The sequence below is a fragment of the Sarcophilus harrisii genome, chromosome 2, assembly GCF_902635505.1.
Source record: "Sarcophilus harrisii chromosome 2, mSarHar1.11, whole genome shotgun sequence".
In the NCBI taxonomy this organism is placed as follows: domain Eukaryota; kingdom Metazoa; phylum Chordata; class Mammalia; order Dasyuromorphia; family Dasyuridae; genus Sarcophilus; species Sarcophilus harrisii.
In genome coordinates, this window is record NC_045427.1 from 609,147,073 (window position 1) to 609,166,750 (window position 19,678).

At 35.9% G+C, this 19,678-nt stretch overlaps 1 protein-coding gene across 1 annotated transcript in view; it reads left to right on the plus strand.

The window, feature by feature from the left end:
* KCNMA1 (potassium calcium-activated channel subfamily M alpha 1) overlaps positions 1-19,678 on the plus strand; it is an 887,197-nt gene that overhangs the window by 614,038 nt on the left and 253,481 nt on the right. Inside the window, 3 exon segments of the mRNA XM_031949466.1 lie at positions 13,349-13,424; positions 16,942-17,112; positions 18,755-18,846. Coding sequence (XP_031805326.1) covers positions 13,349-13,424; positions 16,942-17,112; positions 18,755-18,846 — 339 coding nt within the window.

Below are 19,678 nucleotides of genomic sequence, written 5' to 3' on the forward strand. Positions count from 1 at the left end.
ATTTTTGGTAGGCTATGTCATTTGATTCTCATAACAATTCTGTAATAGAGGTAATACAAATATTATTGTCCCCATTTTAGCAAAATTTAGAGAAATGAATTAGCTTTTCTAAGATCAGAGAACTAATCACAGGGGCCCAGACTTGAACTGAAAGAAGTCATACAAACCCTCTGGTCCAAGTCCCTCATTTAACAGATGAGGAAATTGAGATCCAGTGAGATAGTGACTTACCACAATCATACAGATAGGAACATCGGAAATGGAATTGAACCACCATTCTCTGACTCGTGAATTGGTATTATCCCACAAGCACATCCTGCCCCATCATAGACTCAGTAGCCTAAGGAAAACTCAGACCAGACTGCACTATGGAGTGTGTTACTATGTAAATCAACATTATTCCCAAGTGGTTTAAAACATGGTCATTGGAGACAAACATTCTTTTCTCATATAGAAATGTTAATGTTGCCTTTTATAATTTCATTCATAATGGTTACAGATTATCACTATCACATGTCCTTAAAAAACAAACTCATAAATATCTGGATCAAATTTTGTTTCTTGTTTCCTATCTATATGACCTGGGAAAGTGATTTCATTTCCCTTAATTTTATTTTCTAGAGTAGATAACTTCTAAAATCCAATCTAACTTTAAAATCTGTAATCCTGTGTATATATGTATATATACACATACATACACATCTATTATATGAATGGAGGCAGCTAGGTGGTGTCATAGTGCACAGAGGGCTGGGCCTGAAGTCAAGAAAGCTCATTTTCCGGAGTTCAAATATGCCCCAGATACTAGCTGGGTGAATATAAGTATTATATTAATCCCTTAGTTTCCTCATCTATAAAATTAACTGGAGAAGGAAATGACAAACCACTCTAGTATTTTTTCAAAAAAACCCTAAATGGGATCACGAGTCAGACATGACTGAAAAGTGACTCAACAACAAGGTCTATATTACATATCAATAATTATATTTATATTGTAATACTATATTGTAATAGTGTGAAACTACACACACATACACACATATTCAAAAATAGCAACCTTCCAGTTAGAAATATAATTTAGGATTTCTAATTTATGAAGAAAATACTGAGAAGAAATATTATGTATATTTTTGAACATTAAAAGTGAGTTTCAATATGAGTTGGAACTAGTATACATTTTAATATAAAATGTCTTTTAAATTAATAATTCTTTGAACATAATGCCTCACATTGTGCCCTATCTGTGTAGCAAGATTATGGGGTTACAGTCTCACTTAAAGGTTACCATTCAGCCCGGTTGACCCATTTTCATATTTAATCTTATCATTCTGAGCTCTTGAATAATCTAACGATACACATATTTTTCATTAAATGATAAAACACCAGTCTCTCTTTTTTTTAGTTGCAAATTTTCTTTCTCTTTACTTACAAATGTAAACTCAAGTCCCTACCTTATTTCATCAAACTTTTTTTTATTTAGTAGATAACTGTTTTCCCAATAGTAATTACTCCCATTTCTTTATAAATTAAATCCCTTAATCTTATAAAATTGGATAAGTAATTAACTAAATATCAACATCAACGATATCAACAATACAACTAATAACTATTCAAAGACACAGATACAGAATTTCGTCAGAGAGAAAGATCACAGCCAATCACCACAAACTGGCATTGTAATGACAGATAATATTCCTGAGTGAAAACCAGCATTAGGTTTCTCTCAAGGCACCATATGATGTCTCTTTCTTTTAGCAAAATAAAGGTTTAAAAAGCTTCATCATGCAGCTTCCTACTTTTCCTTCCTTGTTTCATGTCATTTACAAATTTGATAAGCTTGGGCATCCATGTCTTAATATAGGTTTTAATGTTAAAATGATAAATATCACAGATCCCTCTGGGATTTCATGAGGGTGGAACCTTCCTCCACATTGACATCAAACCATTAACGACAGCTCTTTGATTCAGCTTTTAATGCAGTTCTATTCACTCAACTGTTTTATCATTTAGCCCACCTTTTCCATAAAAATATCCTGAGAGATTTTGTAAAATAGCTCACTTGGATCAAGGTAAACTAAACTTACAATACTGCTCTTCTCTAGTATCAGAGTTGTCTTAACAAAAGAGAAAGAGAAATGGCATTAATCTGGAATGGCCCATTCTTGATGAAACAATGCTATCTCTTTGTGATCACTGCCTCCTCTTCTATATTTTCCCTTGTTTCTATTTAGTTGATCAGCCATATCTGACTAATAAGTCCTTTTGTGGTTTTTTTGGCAGAAATACTGGAGTGCTTTGCCATTTCCTTCTCCAGCTCATTTTACAGATGAGAAAACTGAGGCAGAATGTTTAAGTGACTTGCCCAGGGTCACACAGCTAGTGAATGTCTAAGATCAGATTTGAACTTAGGAAACTGAGCAGTACTTTATTCACTGCACCACCAAGCTGCCCTAGATGTTCACTTACCTGCCCTTTAAAAATATATGGAGTTTGTCTGAGAATTGGTGTCAAGCTCACTAGTCCGTGGCAGCCAGGCTCCATTCTTTTTTCCTTTTTGAAGTGGATTTTGAGTAAATGAAAGACCAGTGTGTTTGTCTGCAATAATCTTATGCTGTAATACCAGAATACAGATGAAATTATATCAATGTAGTAGGTAAGGGGCTGTAAACTTTTTTCTGTGTCATAGACTCCTTTGACCATCTTGTAAAACCTAACTTTCCCTTTTCAGATTGTTTTTAAATGCATAAAATAAAATACACAGAATTATAAAGGAAACCAGCTGTATTTTGACGATATTTTGATTATCAAACTATTAAGAAAATAAGTTCAGAGACCCAAGGTTCAGAATTCTTGCTGTAAATGTATGAACAGATGTTTGAAATATATATAGAGATATGTTATATATACATACATATATACCTATGCATTATATACAAATGGCTCTGTGGATATGTAATTTCATTATAGTAGAGAACTATTTTTGTAGAAATTTCTGTCACAAAAGGCCACTACAAATTTTCTGAAATTGAGAGCCATCATAAGCTCCTTGAGGCACTGAGAAATGAAGGCACTGATTCAGAGGTACATAGCTGGGACCTGTAAAGAGCCAGATTCAAAGTAGTTCTGTTTCCCAGGCTAATACTTCCTCTAGTGCATCAGTGGTATCCAACTCAAATAGAAATGGGGCTATTAAACCATACATAAGGATCCCTGCAGGCTTTAAATTGACTTTGAAAACCATATGTTCACATTATTTATGCTCTATTGTGTTTTTATTAATTTTGTTAAATGTCCCTCGATTACATTTTAGCCATGTCCAACTTGCAATTAGGGGTAGCTAGATGACGCCATTATGCATAGAGTACCAGATCTGAAGTCAGGTCATCTTTGTGAATTCAAATCTGGTCTCAGACACTTACTAGTTATGTGACCCTGCAAAAGGCACTTTATCCTGTATGTGCCTCTGTTTCCTCATCTATAGGATGAGATGGAGAAAGAAATGGCAACCCACTCCAGGATCTTTGCCAAGAAAATCCCAAATGGGATCATGGAAGGTTGAATAATTATGTTGGTGAGAGTGATGTTACTCCACTGCACGGTGCTATCTATGTACTATTCCATGGACTAATAACCAAAACCCTGGAAGCTAATGGATGCTTCTGAGCAGAGGATTTTACACAGATGTTAGGAAAATCTCAATGATCAGGCAAATGTTTTCACTAATCCTCCTTCCAAATTTAGACTATAATAGAAATTGCTTTTTTATTAAGGGGATTTCTAGGGGACCCTACATAGATGATAGCAGATACATATGCAAGAGATAAATGGGAAAATAATTTGAAATTTTCCATTTTTGTTTTTTAAGTAGGACCCAAATAGCCTCAGAAATGCAATGACAGAAAAGGAAGTAGGACACATTTGATCCTTCTTGGTCTCATTTTCACATCTGATTTCCTTCCTGAAGTCTGTTATTAACAAACTTCTAGTTAGCATCGATTAGCATAATACAGCTGCCAACATCATTTCCATCAAAAGTTTTCCCCAGCTGTCAGTCAACAGTATTTTCTGAGTACCTACTAAGTGCTGACCATTATGGTATTTGGGAATCATAATGTGGGAACATGGGAGCACATTCTTGAGAACATCCCTTGTTCACTAAGTGTTCAGAATCACCATTTTGAACCTTGTTAGCTGATCAATATGAAATTCTATGTCAATAACCACAGAGTGTCACAGATTCTCTTTCAGATCTGATGCCAAGGAATATTACAAAGCCTCTTCCCCTTAGGAGAAGGAAGATTCCCACAAATTACTCTAGCAAAAAAATACATTATTTGATAAGCAAATAAAAAAGCAGATAAACACATAGACTGACAGATAGATACATAGGTAGACTGACAGATAGGCAGATATATAGAAAGATAGAGAAAGATAGATTGACAGAGAGATAGATAGATAGACAGACAAATAAACAGATAGATAATTGATAAATAGATAGATTGACAGACATAAAAAAAATAAGCCATCATCTCATGACCTAATGATCTTAAGACATCATAATCTGGTGATGAACTTTTCTCCATTAATTTAGGCTTTTATTTGGATAATAAGAGTGTTTCTTAATATAGACAGGTAGCTAGTAGGTGCAGTTTATAGCAAACTAGCCTAAGAGTCAGAACCTATATCTGATACGTAACTTGTTAAGTTGTATAACTGTGGAGCAGTCACTTATTCCCTGTCAGTATCCATTTTCTTTTTTATAAAATAAGGTGGTTGGACTTAATGTTATTTAAGGTCCCTTCCTGCTCTAAATGCATGATTGTGTGAAACCTTTCCCAGCTTGATAGGACACCCTATACCTTTTAGTTTATTGTTAGAACTTTTAAGAACATGGGTAGCCTTATATACCATGGAAAGGTACCTGATAAGGACTTTACTGGAGGTTTAGCCTAAATACCAAAAGATAATTAATCCAATGAGAAGAATTAAAATGAACTTCAGATCCTCTGACAGTTTGAACAAGCTTTCTTATTTCCTAGGCAGCTAACCTTGAGCCATAATTAATTAATTTCTGAGCCATGGGACCCCTAGAAATACTAAACAATGAAATCTTAAATAAATTTAGAACTTGAAAAGCAAAGAAAACCTACTATCTTTTGGAGCCTCTCTCCTTTTTATTTTTAGATTTCAAGTTAACAAACTTTTATTAAACACTGAGGGGTCACAAGACTCACCCTCAGTAGCCTAGGTGGCTCTGTATGATTATACTGTTCAGAAGAGTTGTCCACTTGCAGTTATAGAGGAAGTTTCTTCCTAAGCTTCTTAATATTCTCTGTTGCTTTCTAGAGCCTTCTTTCTAGCCTTTCTTAAGGAATTTACATCCCTGTTTTGCCCATAAAGGTTCCTTGGTCCTTTTGGGGGTTTATGTGGTCTTCACTTCCTCAGTTTTTAAATTTTTGATCTCCTTGGGGTCCTATTCTCATTCCTGTGTTCTAGATGGGGAAAAGACCCCCAAAACATGTCCCTTTTCTTTTTGTTTCTTTTAAACTAAACTTGTGATTTTATTGGTAAATTTCTGTCATGGAAAGTCTCTCAATCAATGCAAATTGGCACCTCTTCTGAAACTTGGAGAAATACCTGGGACACTTAGAGTTAAGTGACTTATCCATGTATCCATGTAACTCGTATGTTTCAGAAACAGAACTCAAACCCAGTTCTTTGTAACAGAAGCCCTTTTTCCTCTATGATATGTTGCCTCTTAATAGGCACTTATCTAGAGGCCTTCAAAGAATCCTGTGATTGCTTCATCTTCTCTAAAGGTCTTGACAGTTCTTCCCCCTAAATTTCTTTTTCTGTCTAGAGCTTGCTCTTTCCTGTTTGTTTTTCTAGAAACAAATACCCTAACCTTTTATTAAAGCCAGTTCTACTACTAGTTTCTTTATCTATTGTCCTAGGCTAGCCTAAGTTATTTTTTTTTAAATAATAGATTTTCACTAATAGATTTTAAATACATGCAATGCAAAGGTAGTTTTCGGCATCTACCCTTGCAAAAGCTTGTATTTCTTTTTTTTTTCTCCCTCCCTCATTGTCTCCTCTCTCCCCCCAGTAGCAAGTAATCCAATTTAGGTTACACATCTGCACTTCTAATTTCTACATTTGTAATGCAGTTCAAGAAAAATCAGATCAAAAAGGGAAAAATGAGAAAGGGGAAAAAAATAAGTAAACAAACAAATAACAACAATACATTGAAAATACTATGTTATTGATTCATATTCAGCCTCCATAGTTCTCTCTCTGGATGTGGATGTCTCTTTCCCTCACAAGTCTACTGTAATTTAGGCTTGCCTAAGTTATGGCTTCTAGGGACCATCCCCCCAATTGTCAGTGCTAGTAGTTCTAAGAGTACCTGCGTACAATACATCTGGTTCCCTTTCAGGGACTCTTCCTGCTGCATTTCTCTTACATTTCTTTCTTTCTTTTTCTTTTTTTAAAATCATTTATTTATTTATTTACAAAGCATATACATGGGTAATTTTTCCAGCATTGACCTTTGCAAAATCTTTTGTTCCAAATTTTCCCCTTCTTCTCCCCACCCCCTCCTCTAGCTGGCAGGTAGTCCAATACATGTTAAATATATTGAAAAACACGTTAAATCCCATATATGTATACATATTTATGCAGTTATCTTGCTGCACAAGAAAAATCAGATCAAGAAGAAAAGAAAAGAAAAACTGAGAAAGAAAACAAAATGCAAGCAAATAATGACAGATTTCTCTTACATTTTGTTCCTACTTTTCTTGTTTCTCTCTGAGGAACATCATTAACCCATGACTAGAACTGGGGTGACTGAAGTTCCTTGAAGCTAATGAATGTAAATACACCTTTCTGGCCTCAGGTTATTTGTTCTGCCATTTTCCCTTTTTCTCTTGGATTAATCACCACCTAGATGCTTTCCCAGGAGCCATAGGATGGTAGGATTATTGGATCATAACTTTAGAGCTTGTGGGGACCTGAAGACCATTTATTCCAAATCTCTCATTTTATAGATGAGGAAACTGAGGCCTAAGGAGTTTCAGTGATTTGCCAAGGTCGCACAAGTGGTTTCCTATAATCCTTTCCATAGTATTTTTATTCTGAACTCAAAGTGTTTTTTTATACCATAAAAATATCAACCATTTTCACTAAAAGTTTATTATGCTATAATTGGAAATTATTTTTGGCTATGGCAGGAAGATGGGTATATATAGGAGGAAAAATCTAGACTTAGGATTTCATTGTGTAGAAAATTCTCTGTGGGAACATTTTCATGAGAAATGATTTAAGGTGGGAGGAAACCAGGAGACCATCTAGTCCAACCAATTTTCTTTCTTTTTTTTTTCTAATAATTGAGGAAGATGAGCTCTAGGGAGGTTAAGGAATTTTTCCAATGTTACACATATTAGAGGTGGGATTTGAACCCAAATCCTCTTGTTTGGCAGCTAGTTCTCCTTTCACTATCCTATGCTATCTCCCCAAGGCAAATCATTAACTCTTAGAGGACTGACCATCTTGGAAAGCGACCTGGGGTCTTGAGAAATTTAGAGATTTGTCACCCAGATGATTCTGTATCAAAGGCAGGACCTAAACTCATGTCTTTCTAGCCTGAAAGCCAACTTATTACTCATGGCATCATTATCACAGAAAAATGAATTTAAGTTAAGTGACTTCTAAATGTGACATTTTTCTTGAGAACTAGAAGAGGGAGCAGAACAGAGAAACTAAGTGGTCTCGTTTCATTTATAGATATTGCAAAGTCCCTTTGAACTCAGAACTAGTCTGAAGCTCTGATGTCTATGTATATATGTATGTTATCTACCTATTTATGTTATCTATCTATCCATCTCTCTCCATCCATCCCTCCATTCCTCTATATATCTATCTGTCTATTAGTCTGGCGGTCTATGTATCAATCTATCTATTGAGACACTAAGCTGTAAGGCAACATTAAAAGACTGGTCCTAATACTAGGGACTCACCAAAGTAGGACAGGAATTACTGACTTCAAAAAAAGAAAATTCTGGACCCCATCTATCTATTTATTTATTTATTTTTCTTTTTTTCTTTTTTAAATAGCCTTTTATTTACAGGTTATATGCATGGGTAACTTTACAGCATTAACAATTGCCAAACCTCTTGTTCCAATTTTTCACCTCTTACCCCCCACCCCCTCCCCCAGATGGCAGGATGACCAGTAGATGTTAAATATATTAAAATATAAATTAGATACAAAATAAGTATACATGACCAAACCGTTATGACCCCATCTATTTAACAGGTATTGAAATCTATTTGGGGTTAACTTGAATTCCAAATATTTATGTATTTTGCTCATTTATCTGTCCATAGATTAATCTAGCCTCTAGTGGCGTTGGAGTTTCAGGGCACATAGTATACCAGCTAATATAGCTGGTTCCTTCTCTCCAATACAGTATACTTAGTTGCACATAGTATACCAACTAATATAGCTGGTTCCTTCTCTCCAATACAGTATACTTAGTTTTGCTGTATAGTCCAACTTTGACACTACTGGGTTGACTAAGTGGTACAGTGAATAGAGTGTCAGACTTGAAGAAAGGTAGACTTATCTTTCTGAATTCAAATCCAGCCTTGAATACTTCTTAGCTGGGTGACCCTGGGTAACTCACTTAACCCTGTTTGCCTTAGTTCCCTCAGTAAAATGGAGAAGGAAATAGCAAATTACTCCAGTATCTTTGCTGAGAAAATTCCAAATAGGATTGAAAAGAGTCAAAAATGACTAAAATGACTAAACGGCAACAATAAAAGTCCAAATTTACAGGATAAAAATTCATCTAAAAGGTAATTTCTAATGCTCAATAAATTTGCAATGATGCTGCTGATGATAAAAAAAGAAATACCCCCAACATATATTATTCTAGCATCATTAATTACATTTTCTACATATGCCAGGAGCTCTCAAGGATACTTATAATTATTTATTATAGACTACTCCTCTGAATATTATATGATAGGTGATATATTAAACTGGTGATATACTAGAACTTGAGCTGGGAAAAACCTGAGTTCAAATCCAGTGTCACACACTTATTAGTTGTGTGATCCTGAGCAAATCATTTAATCTGGTTTGCCTCAGTTTCTTTATATGTAAAAGTGGGTATAATAATAGTACCTGCATTCCAGGGTTTTTGTGAATATCAAATGAGATAATTATAAATTATTTTGAAAACCTTAAAGCAGTGTGTGAATGATAGCTATCATTGTTATCAGGAGGCAGGTGCCTCAGTGGATAGAGTATTGGATTTGGTATCACAAAGACTTGAGTTCAAATGTAGCCTCAGCTATATGAACCTGGGAAAGTCATTTAATCTCTATTTGCCTTAATCCACTGGAGAAGGAAATGGCTAACCACTCTAGTATCTTTGCCAAGAAAACCCCATGAACAGTATGGTTCATAAGATCATGAAGAGTCAGGCATAATTTTACAATGCAACAATAATAAGAATAATTATTATTATCCTCTTGCTCTCTCTCTCCTCCTCCTCCTCCTCCTCCTCATCATCATCATCATCATCATTCAGTAATTGCATGAACTGTTGAAAGGGTCCTGGATTGCCAGAGAACCCAGGCTCAAATTTCAGCTCTGCTAATAACTACCTGAATGTCCTTGGAGAAAATTCTTAACCCTTCTGTGTGCCTCAACATGATTATCTATAAAATAAGGTCATAAGCAGCCTTTAAAGTCTCTTGTTATAATAAGTACTAATATCACTTTAAGGTTTAAAGTATTTTTCACAAAATATTTCATTTGTGCCTCACATGAACAACCCCATGAGGTAGGTGTTCTCAAGCATCATTATGAATCCAGGTGGCAACATAAAAATGCCTTGGAAAAAGTCTTTGGTTACTGTTAGTCTTTGTGAATCTATAATTGCTGTCATGAATTTGGAAAAAACATTAGTGGCATCCAAAACAGTCTCTAAGAAAAGGAAGGCTGTTCAATGCCTCAGTTCCTCTGTTTTTCTGCCTTGTTTTTTTTTAAGCTACTTATTCCTGGTCTGAAGAACTCTGTCCTCAAAACATTCTGCTACCTCTACTTTTTCCTTTTACCTTCCTCCTTAAAAGCCTAAAGGCCAAAGTCAATCCTTACCAAGATCAAAGTTACTGACTGACTTGGGGCCCTAGTATCTTGGGCCTCTGAGGTTTTCCAGCTACTCCAGTGTTGTGGGTAGCCAGGACTCTGGACATAAGAGAGTCTGAGATAGAGGGGAAAAAATCACCTCCTTGTCAGCATGGCTATATCTAGTCAGCCCAGTAGAAATAACCATGGATGGTAGCAGGATTATTTCCATGTCATACCCATGTCTAGTATAGAAAAGTGAAATACTGAATGAAATAAACTCAGATCCCTCAGTGGAATCAACTGTGCCGTCCAGAGTCCTAATATATGTGTTGTCTTTATGCCATAAGAGTTATTGCATGATCTGTGTTTCCTCTTTCAGATGGAGTAGGTTCAGACTTTGGTTTTGGAGAACAGAATATTAAAGGAAATTTTTCAATGAGAATTCTCAAGGGATTATTTTGGATCCAATTATTTTTGGTGGCAGCATAGAAATATCCTTGGAAAATGCTTTTGGTTTTCCAAATATGGGATTTTATATCCAGTAGACCACTTCACAGCAAATCCTATATAATATCTGCCTGAGAACATAAAACTCTCTCTACTTTTGTGAGATGTTATCATTTTATTCTTATTGTTCCTGCTGTTTTGTGATTGAGCAGAGATGGGAAAAGGAAGTCTGCTTCTAAGGTACTGTTTGCTCATCCATGACCTGGAGCTAGCTATACAAGTGAGCACCCAGTCCTACAACATTCTACCTGCTTGCCCAATGGTCAGCCCTTTTTAGAATATTAGTTGGATTTTTGTCATACTTTCCAGAACAGAATGATCCCATGTACAGATTTATCTACCAATGGGATCTCCTTCTTTGCCACCTACTCTGTCTAAGAGTTGAATGACCCAGGGGCTCTCTTTTTTCCATTCTCAGGAGATACATTCCAGCCCTATTATTGGGCTGTATCTTTCACTTAGTATCTAGACGTCCTTTTGGTTGACATTCATAGGAAAATCCAAGTTTTAATCTCTTTATGGTTATAATAATAATAAGCATTTACACAGTACTGTAAGTTTCACAGTATAATTTACATATATTATCTCATCTGATCCTCATCACAACCTTGGAAGTTAGATGTTATTATTCCCATTTAAAGGAGGAGGAAACAAACTGAAAGTCACTGTAAGTGACTTGCTTCTGGTTACACAGAAAGAAAATATCTTATGTAGTATTTAAACTCCAATTTCAGAACTCTATCTACTATACCAGAAGTGTTGGGCTTAAATGGGGGCCACTACACCATTCATGAAGATCTCTGTGGGTCAGACTGATTTGGTAAATTATGTCAGTGGTTTTTTTTGTATTTTTATTTGTTGTATTTTTTTTTCTTTTTTATTGTATTTTTCTTTATTTAAAAAATTTAAACTATTTATTATTTAAAATAGTTCCCAATTTTAAAAATCAGTTTGGGCCACACTTCAAAGTGTTGTGAATCAATGTGGCCTGTGGGCAGCATGTTGACAATTCTGCACCATACTACCTAACTGTCTCTGAGTTATTTGTAGGAACTACAATCGAGCAAATACATCAGAGAGATTAAAACATTGAGACAGATGAAGTAATTGAATATTATAGTATATTAGATAAAGAGGAAGCTCAGAGGGATAGGTGGAAAACTGGTCTCCAAGCTGGTCTCTCTTTTAACCTGTTCTATGATCTTGAACTTCTTAAAGTTCTAGGTAACTAATTCTAATGGCTTCTTATTCCAGGCAACACTACCAGACTTTATATTGGTCAAAAGGTGTCAACCTACCTTGATAGAGGAAGCTTCCTAATTTAGGAGTCTCCTGTCCCAAATCAAAGAGCTAGTCTTTATCCTTATGTATTTCCCATTAAAGGAGATTCATAGAGCTGTAAAACATTCTCTTCCCTCAAGGAGTTTGCAGTCTAGTTAGAGAGAAAAGACTTCTACACATGAAAAGCAGAGATAAGCAACAGTAGAAAGGGCAGTTAGGTGGATAGAGTGACAGCCTTGGAGTCTTCCTCAATTCAAATCTGGCTTTAGGCACTTACATGTAACCTCAGGTAAGTCACTTTGGTTTGCCTCAGTTCCTCATCTGTAAAAGGGGGACAAACTGAAAATGGCAAACCACGCCAGTATCTTTGCCAAGAAAACCCCATAGAGAAAGTCCTTGGGATCTCATAGAATAGGACATCACTGAATGACTGAGCAACAAAAATAAAACTTGAAAACCAGTATATCACAGGGCAGTATATGATTAATTACCAAAAAAGTAATTTGAAACCTCAATTAATTCACAGAATAGAGATATCACTTTAGGTAAAAAAAAAAAAAAACTGGATGGGACTCACAGAGACAGAAAGAAGATGAGACAATATTCCAGACAGCCCTAGCATAAGGGACAGAAGGAGGGGAGCACATGGTATATGCAAGTTACAGTGAATATCCCCAAAACAGGAAGTTCATGTCCAATATGGAAGATGGTATTAATTTTGTTCAGATTGTTAAGTAGCCAATTTGAGTACTTTGAACACTGTCTTGGGGAATGGTTGAAAGATTTTGAACTGGGAAGTGACTTAATAAAAAGCAATAGGAAGGATCTGTGATTTCATCAAGGTAGAGAATTCCTGGAATGGGAACTATTCGCACCAACTTAGATTGCAACTCATCTAGGAAGTCTTAGGTAATTGCATGAAGCTTATAAAGGTAAATAACCTCACTCAGGGCCACAGAGTTAGTGTCAGAGATGGGATCTGAAATCAGGACTTCCTAACTATAAGCCTGATTCTATTCACTTTATTATGAATTGCTGTAAGAGAAGAGTACAATGGTGGCAAAAAATGACTGTATTTATACCAAGTCAAGAGATGATAGTATAGAGTAAGATAGTGGTATTTGGAACAAATACAAAGGGAAATCTGATTTAATTGAGTTTCAATTCCTTTACTAGAGATTATTGCCCAGTTGTTTCTCTGGCTTTCAGAACTCAGAGCCTGGCTTTTTATCTCCCTCTTCTCTTTCTCTGTCTGCCCTATCCCTCCCTTCCCAAGATTGAGAAAGGGTCAGGGAGTGCAGACTCTGGGAGGGGACTTGCTTTCTAGTCATGATGGAGGCTGCTTGTGAGAAGGACTCAAGCTCAAGTCCAGTGCCAGCTTCTCTTTGTAATGGCGCTGTCTTTGTGTTTTGGTTTGTACAGTAATTCTATCAAGCTGGTGAATCTGCTCTCCATATTTATCAGCACATGGCTGACAGCAGCTGGGTTCATACATTTGGTAAGTACCCAAGAAGATACATATTCCTAGTGGCTTTTGTGGGTCAGTCCCCATCCCCAAATTTAGTACCCCAAATTGCTTAGCCTAAGATATAAACTTGGTGGAGCCATTGAATACGGAGAGGAGAAAAAATACAATCACACAGCTGTCCCATTTTCCAGCCTTCTACCCCCAAACTAGTTCCAAATGGTAAGTAACGTTCTTATCATTAACCTTGGTTTTTTAGGTTCAGCAATAGTGAAGTGCATTTTGAATGAATAGCTGCAGGAGCATGGCTTAGCCACAAGATGGCAGGAGCTCTTCACTAAACACCTGGGAAAGTAGAGATTGGAAACAAAAAAAAAAAAAAAAAAAAAAAAAAAAAAAAAAAAAAAAAAAAAAAAAAAAAAAAGGAAGATCTGCCAAGTTTGAATGCTGTCTATCAGAAAACAACCATTTGGGGTCCTTCCACTTCTATTATTTCCTTTGGGGAAAAAAAAGTAGCTTTGTTTCTTCTGACTGATGGCCAGTCCAGTTATTTTGTGTTTCAGAATTGCGTGTGTATGTTTTAAGAAGAAATCTATAGATCGGACCCTTATCCTGAGACTAATTTTAATTTAGTTGATCAACATGCATTTTATTGAGTGTGTGTCATGTACTTGTATTGAAAATACAAAGAGCAAAAACAGGCTCCCTACCCTCAAGGAGGTAATATTCTAATGAAAGAAAAGTTACCAGTTGAACAAAGAATCCTGTGAATTCAAAATACATGCAGTGTAAATAGAAGGTAGTCTCCTGGAGAAAGGCATTTGATGTCGGGAAGTCTCCTATAGAAGTTCCATGAAGAAATCCAGGGCAGCTGGGAGGCTCAGGTTAGGAGGGAGATCCTTTGAGACATGAGATATAGTCAGTGGAAATGTAGGGAAAACAAAGATGAAGTGGTACCTGTGAAGGAGGTACAACAAAAAACCCCTAAATTTTGGTAGCACAATCCATCCTTATCAGATGTGTGAATCACACCCTGCAACTGATTTCTTATCTGCCATGATTCTTCCTGTTCTTTAAGGTTTGGACACTGCTTATAGGATGGCCCATCATGATATTCCCCACCTGGAAGTAATCTCTCCCTTCTCTGGTACCCTCTTAGCACACTGTAGCTCTCCCATGAACCTTGCCATTTATTGTATTGAAGTTCTTTATGACCTTGTATACCTACCTGAGGTCAAAGATCTCATATATATCCTGAGATTCCCCCATCACTGATTGTAGTATGTTGGTCATAGAATCCTCTAGTAATTTTCTGTAATTGAGCAACTGCTTGTTATTTGCTTGGCTCCTTTGTAATTATTTTTGTAAGGCAAAAATGAGTTTAATATAAGCATAGAGCTTACAGTTGGGAGTTGATGGACAGATTTGGGGTCTTTTTCTATACTTAACTCTATTAGGGCATCCTCTTGAATAATGTAACCTCTAACCAGTGGACACATGTGTCTAAAATACATAGAAACTAAGGACTAATTTCTAATTATTGGAGGGGAGGGAGTAGGGACCATTATGGGCACAGGGAAAACACACAAAAAAATAAACAAACAAACAAAAAAATACCTGGCCTCAATGAGGAAGGGGGAAGAAGAGAGAGAGGAAATAAATATTTCTATAGGAATAAGCATATATACATATAGGTATATGTCCATATATGCATGTATGTGTATATATATATATATTGTGTATATATGTGTATGTACACACACACATATACACACTCATGAAAGTAAATGCTATTATTCCCATTTTGCATTTGAGGAAACTAAGGCAAATAAAGGTTATGTGACTTGCCCAGGATCGTACTACTAACAAATATCTGAGACTACATGTGAACTCAGGTTTTTTCTGACTCTAAGTCCAGTGCTCCTATGCCTTGTATACCCAACTGCCTCTATGAGGCAACATTCTACTGTGAAGTTTTCTTTGGGAGCAGATGTATGTTGCTCTCTCTTATTAAATAAACTCCAGTGGTTCCCCATTACTTCTAAGAGCAAATATAAAGTTTTCTATTTAGCTTTTAAAAATATTTTATTATTTAATCACAACTCTATCAATCCAGCATCACAGAACATTATATACTCCCTCTAACGGTCTTCAATCCAGATATACCAGCTCCTTTCTTCTACAACATAGAAGCCCTCCCTTCCTTTAAGTTGTAACTGCAAGAAACTTTTCTTGGTCCTCTCCAACTGTTAGTATCCTTCCTCAGATACCTTTATTTATCTACATTGTCATTATTCTTTTTATATTTATTTTATATTTACTTAAATATATATGTGTAGACTCCCCTTTTAGAATATAAACTACTTAAGAGAAAGCATTGTTTTATTTGTGCATTTGTATGTCTACCACCCAACACAGTGACTGACACATAGCAGGCACTTAATAAGTACTAGTTGACTAAGACAACATGTAAATAAACACATCCAAGATACATATGGAATGAATATTTTAGATGTAATTTTAGAGGGGAAATCTCTAGTAACTTGTGGTATATACCTAAGGGAGACATGGTGATCTCATCTTTTCTGCCTTTCAGTATTGAAAGTTTCAATTGTCATTCATATGTGGCCTTAAGGTAGTGTTTTCTTAAATAGAGGACAGAACAGACATGGAGGAACCAAGATCATTCATAGAAAATGGCAGCTGAAGAGCAAACTTAGAATCCTGGTATGAATTTCTAAGACTAGTGAAATGCTTCAATTGAGCCTGAAGAGGGAAGTTCCTGGAAACTTTTAACAGACCTCCACTAAAGCTAGAATGTGGTTATGTCAATCGTGATAGTTGGTAAACCACCGTTAGATAGAGTTAAATTGATCAAGTAAGAGTTATTTTCTGGGAATAACTTGGTGTTGGAGGCCAAATTCAAAGAAAAGAAGTCCCACTCACTGTTAACCATGAATGAGGCCATTTCTGCTTGAATGGTAGAATTCCTTGCTAGCAATGTGGTCTGGCTTTGAGGGATAGTATTTATTTGGTGCATCCATGTGGCACCTGTAAGACTGTCACTCAGTCTCTAAGAGGAGAAAAATATAAGTTATCTCTTTGAAAACAATTGAAAATACAAGCAAGACATCTAAGGTGAGGATCCATTGTTATTATGGTGAATAAGAGACCAAGATTTGGATCTATTTTGACAATAATGGAGCTCACAGACAGTGTTAAGTCAAATAAAAAAAATTCAAAATTAAGTGCCATAGAAACTTGATCAGGCATGAAGTCACAATCAGTTAAATATTTGCAGACTAATGGTGAGAAGAAAAATGGACCAGTGTCCTCCTTCTCCTTCACATCCCTTTATTCTTCAACTATCTCAAAACATATTTCATTTCTCTACTGCCTTGCGACTTACTCAGCTTGACCAAGAGGGACAAGCACCAATCTCAGGGGGAATGAAAGTGCAAGAAACAACTTGCTTGTAATAATCCTGGTTTATTCAGTTGAGTATTTTGTTTTTTTTTTTCCTTGTCTAACTCATGTCCCTTTATTATAGGTGGAGAACTCAGGGGATCCATGGGAAAATTTCCAAAATAACCAAGCTCTAACATACTGGGAATGTGTCTATTTACTAATGGTTACAATGTCCACTGTTGGTTATGGGGATGTTTATGCAAAAACCACCCTTGGCCGTCTCTTCATGGTCTTCTTCATCCTCGGGGGACTGGTAAAAATCTCTTTTTATTATGATGATGATGTTTACAATCATTAATATTATTGATTATTTATTTCCTTAAAAGCTTTATACTACTTATACTCAGTGACTACATTAGAAGCAAATGATTACCTTACTTTTATATTCCACTAAAGTAAATGAGAATACAGTTATGACTTTTCAGCATATTTTGGGGACTGTTATATATGACTTGTTTTCTACAGATAAGGATTTATGTAAACCAGACCCATTGCCCTTGTCTAGAGATATTCATTTAGTTCCAAATGAACCTAAATGTCTTAAGGAAATAATGCATGGGAATAATGAGAGAGCCCTCTGGACAGTAATGTAATTTGCAGCCCACTCCTTGGTAGCAACAACTATGATTACAGAATGCTGTTAGAAGTTATCAATACTTCTTAGACAGGTTGCGGTTTCAAAAGCTCTCCCCCTCCCTCAATGTTCCTCCCCTAACTTCCAACAAACACTGTGGCTTGGGTCTGCTCTAAGAGTTAGACAGTGACAAATCCTGATAGCCTTGCCCATTTGGATACCATTATGCAGTAATGATGATCTCCTAGTTGGCCATGTTAAGTACTAGCACAAACACATTTTGATCTTTTCCCTTTTAAGTCACAGAGTTTCATAATTTTTTTTTCTGGCCCATGCATATATTTACATAGCAGTAAAATATCTGATTTTTGTTATGTGGTCACTGGGGGGAAAGGGGAGGAAGAAGAGGGGAGTGCTTAAAACAATTCAATGGTTACTTCATTTTGTCTTTGAAGCCAGCCAAATTTATGTTTAGATTTTTGCTCTCTACAAGGTAAGTGATTAAAATCCTAATTCTCCTCCAGCAGACCCTTATATACACTGCACACACATTTATAATTCTGTATATGCATACATATCTCTCTATACTGTATGTATATGACATATACATTTGTAATATGTATATAAATGAATATGTGCATGTGTATATCACCCAAGCATTTCTTTAACATACATAAAATCCTGACAGGTCACAGGACCTAGCTGTTGGGAAGCAGGTTCTAAGAGTATCCAGCCACAACTCAATTGTTTGTTGGACAAAACATGGCAGATTTGTTCGTCTCCTTGCTACTTTTATTTCTCTCATGTAATCTCTGGCAACCCCTTTTATGTCTTTTGATTCTTTATTTTTAAAAGATTTGAAAGAAGTTTAATTGATATTTGTTACTCGATATCTCATGGGCCCATTTTGGTTCACTTTTGAATTTTAATTATCAAACAAAAGATTCTTAGTTTAGAGATAACTTTTAAAAAATTTTAAAACTTAAAAAAAATTATCTCATTTTTACAGCATATAACTTCACTTTTCCCCCTCTTTGTGGAAGCAGAGCTAGATGGCAATTTGATTTTATTTTGTTAACACTTTACTTTATGTGATGTCCCCCCATCTTTAAATGTTTTAGTTTTCTAGGTTTATGTTTTCCTAAAAGCCAACATTTTGTATTCTCAAGTTTCCCTTTTTTTGTGTTTTTTTTTTTTTGTCATTTTTAAAAACGTCTTCATCGATCTAATCCTTTTACATTTTCAGATCTTAACCCCCCCACCCCACCTTTCTTTGACCTCTCTTTTTAGTCTTTTCTTCTGTCTCCTATCTTTTCCTTAGGCCATGTTTGCCAGCTACGTCCCTGAAATCATAGAGTTAATAGGAAACCGCAAGAAATACGGTGGTTCCTATAGTGCGGTTAGTGGAAGAAAGTAAGTACGTCAAGAGGCTTCACTGCGGCTAGAGCAGTAGAATCCTCTCTGCATGCCATTTTCTTTTTTTTTTTTTCCTCTTGTTTCTTTGTTTCATGCATGTAGGCAATGTTTGCCCGCTACGTACCCGAAATTGCTGCTCTCATCCTGAATCGGAATAAATTCGGAGGAACTTTTAACAAACATGGAGGCAGAAAGTAAGTCAGTTTCATCAAGACAAAGGTGTGATTGTGCAATTCTAGGTGATGGCGCCTGATCCCAGCTGCTCTACAAGCCCCTCCATCATTCCAGTGTTTGTCAGGTGCAGGGGGAGGGGGACACACTGTGGAGTGTGATGGCCGATTTTATTTCCTTCCTCCTCCCCCGTTAAGAAAGTGGTCAAAGTTGTTCTAAAGACTGGGATCATACTAAGGCACCAGTCCCAATATACCACCCTTATTTTTGTCCAAGAAAAATTTAGATCTCATCCATTAAGTGACTTCAGGTAATCATGGTCATTTCTGAGGTGATCTCTACTTTTCTTCTTCAACAATCTGGATAATCTCATTTTGATTTATCACCTAGTTTAGTTAAGCAATTTGGATTCCTAAAAATGAAAGAATTTGAAAATAAAAAGCTTCCATTTAAACAACAACAAAAAAGATAGCGCTAACTTTTAGGTAAAAAAAAAAAAAATCAAAGAAAATTCTATCCTCTCTCTTTAGTTTCATTTTGTGAGGTAAAATCATGATATAAGAGGCAGCCATGCTCTAGAATTGGAAGGTGATACAATTATTTTTACCATTGTGGTTATTTGTAGAAATGGTTGTCATATGGGACTTACTTTTGACCT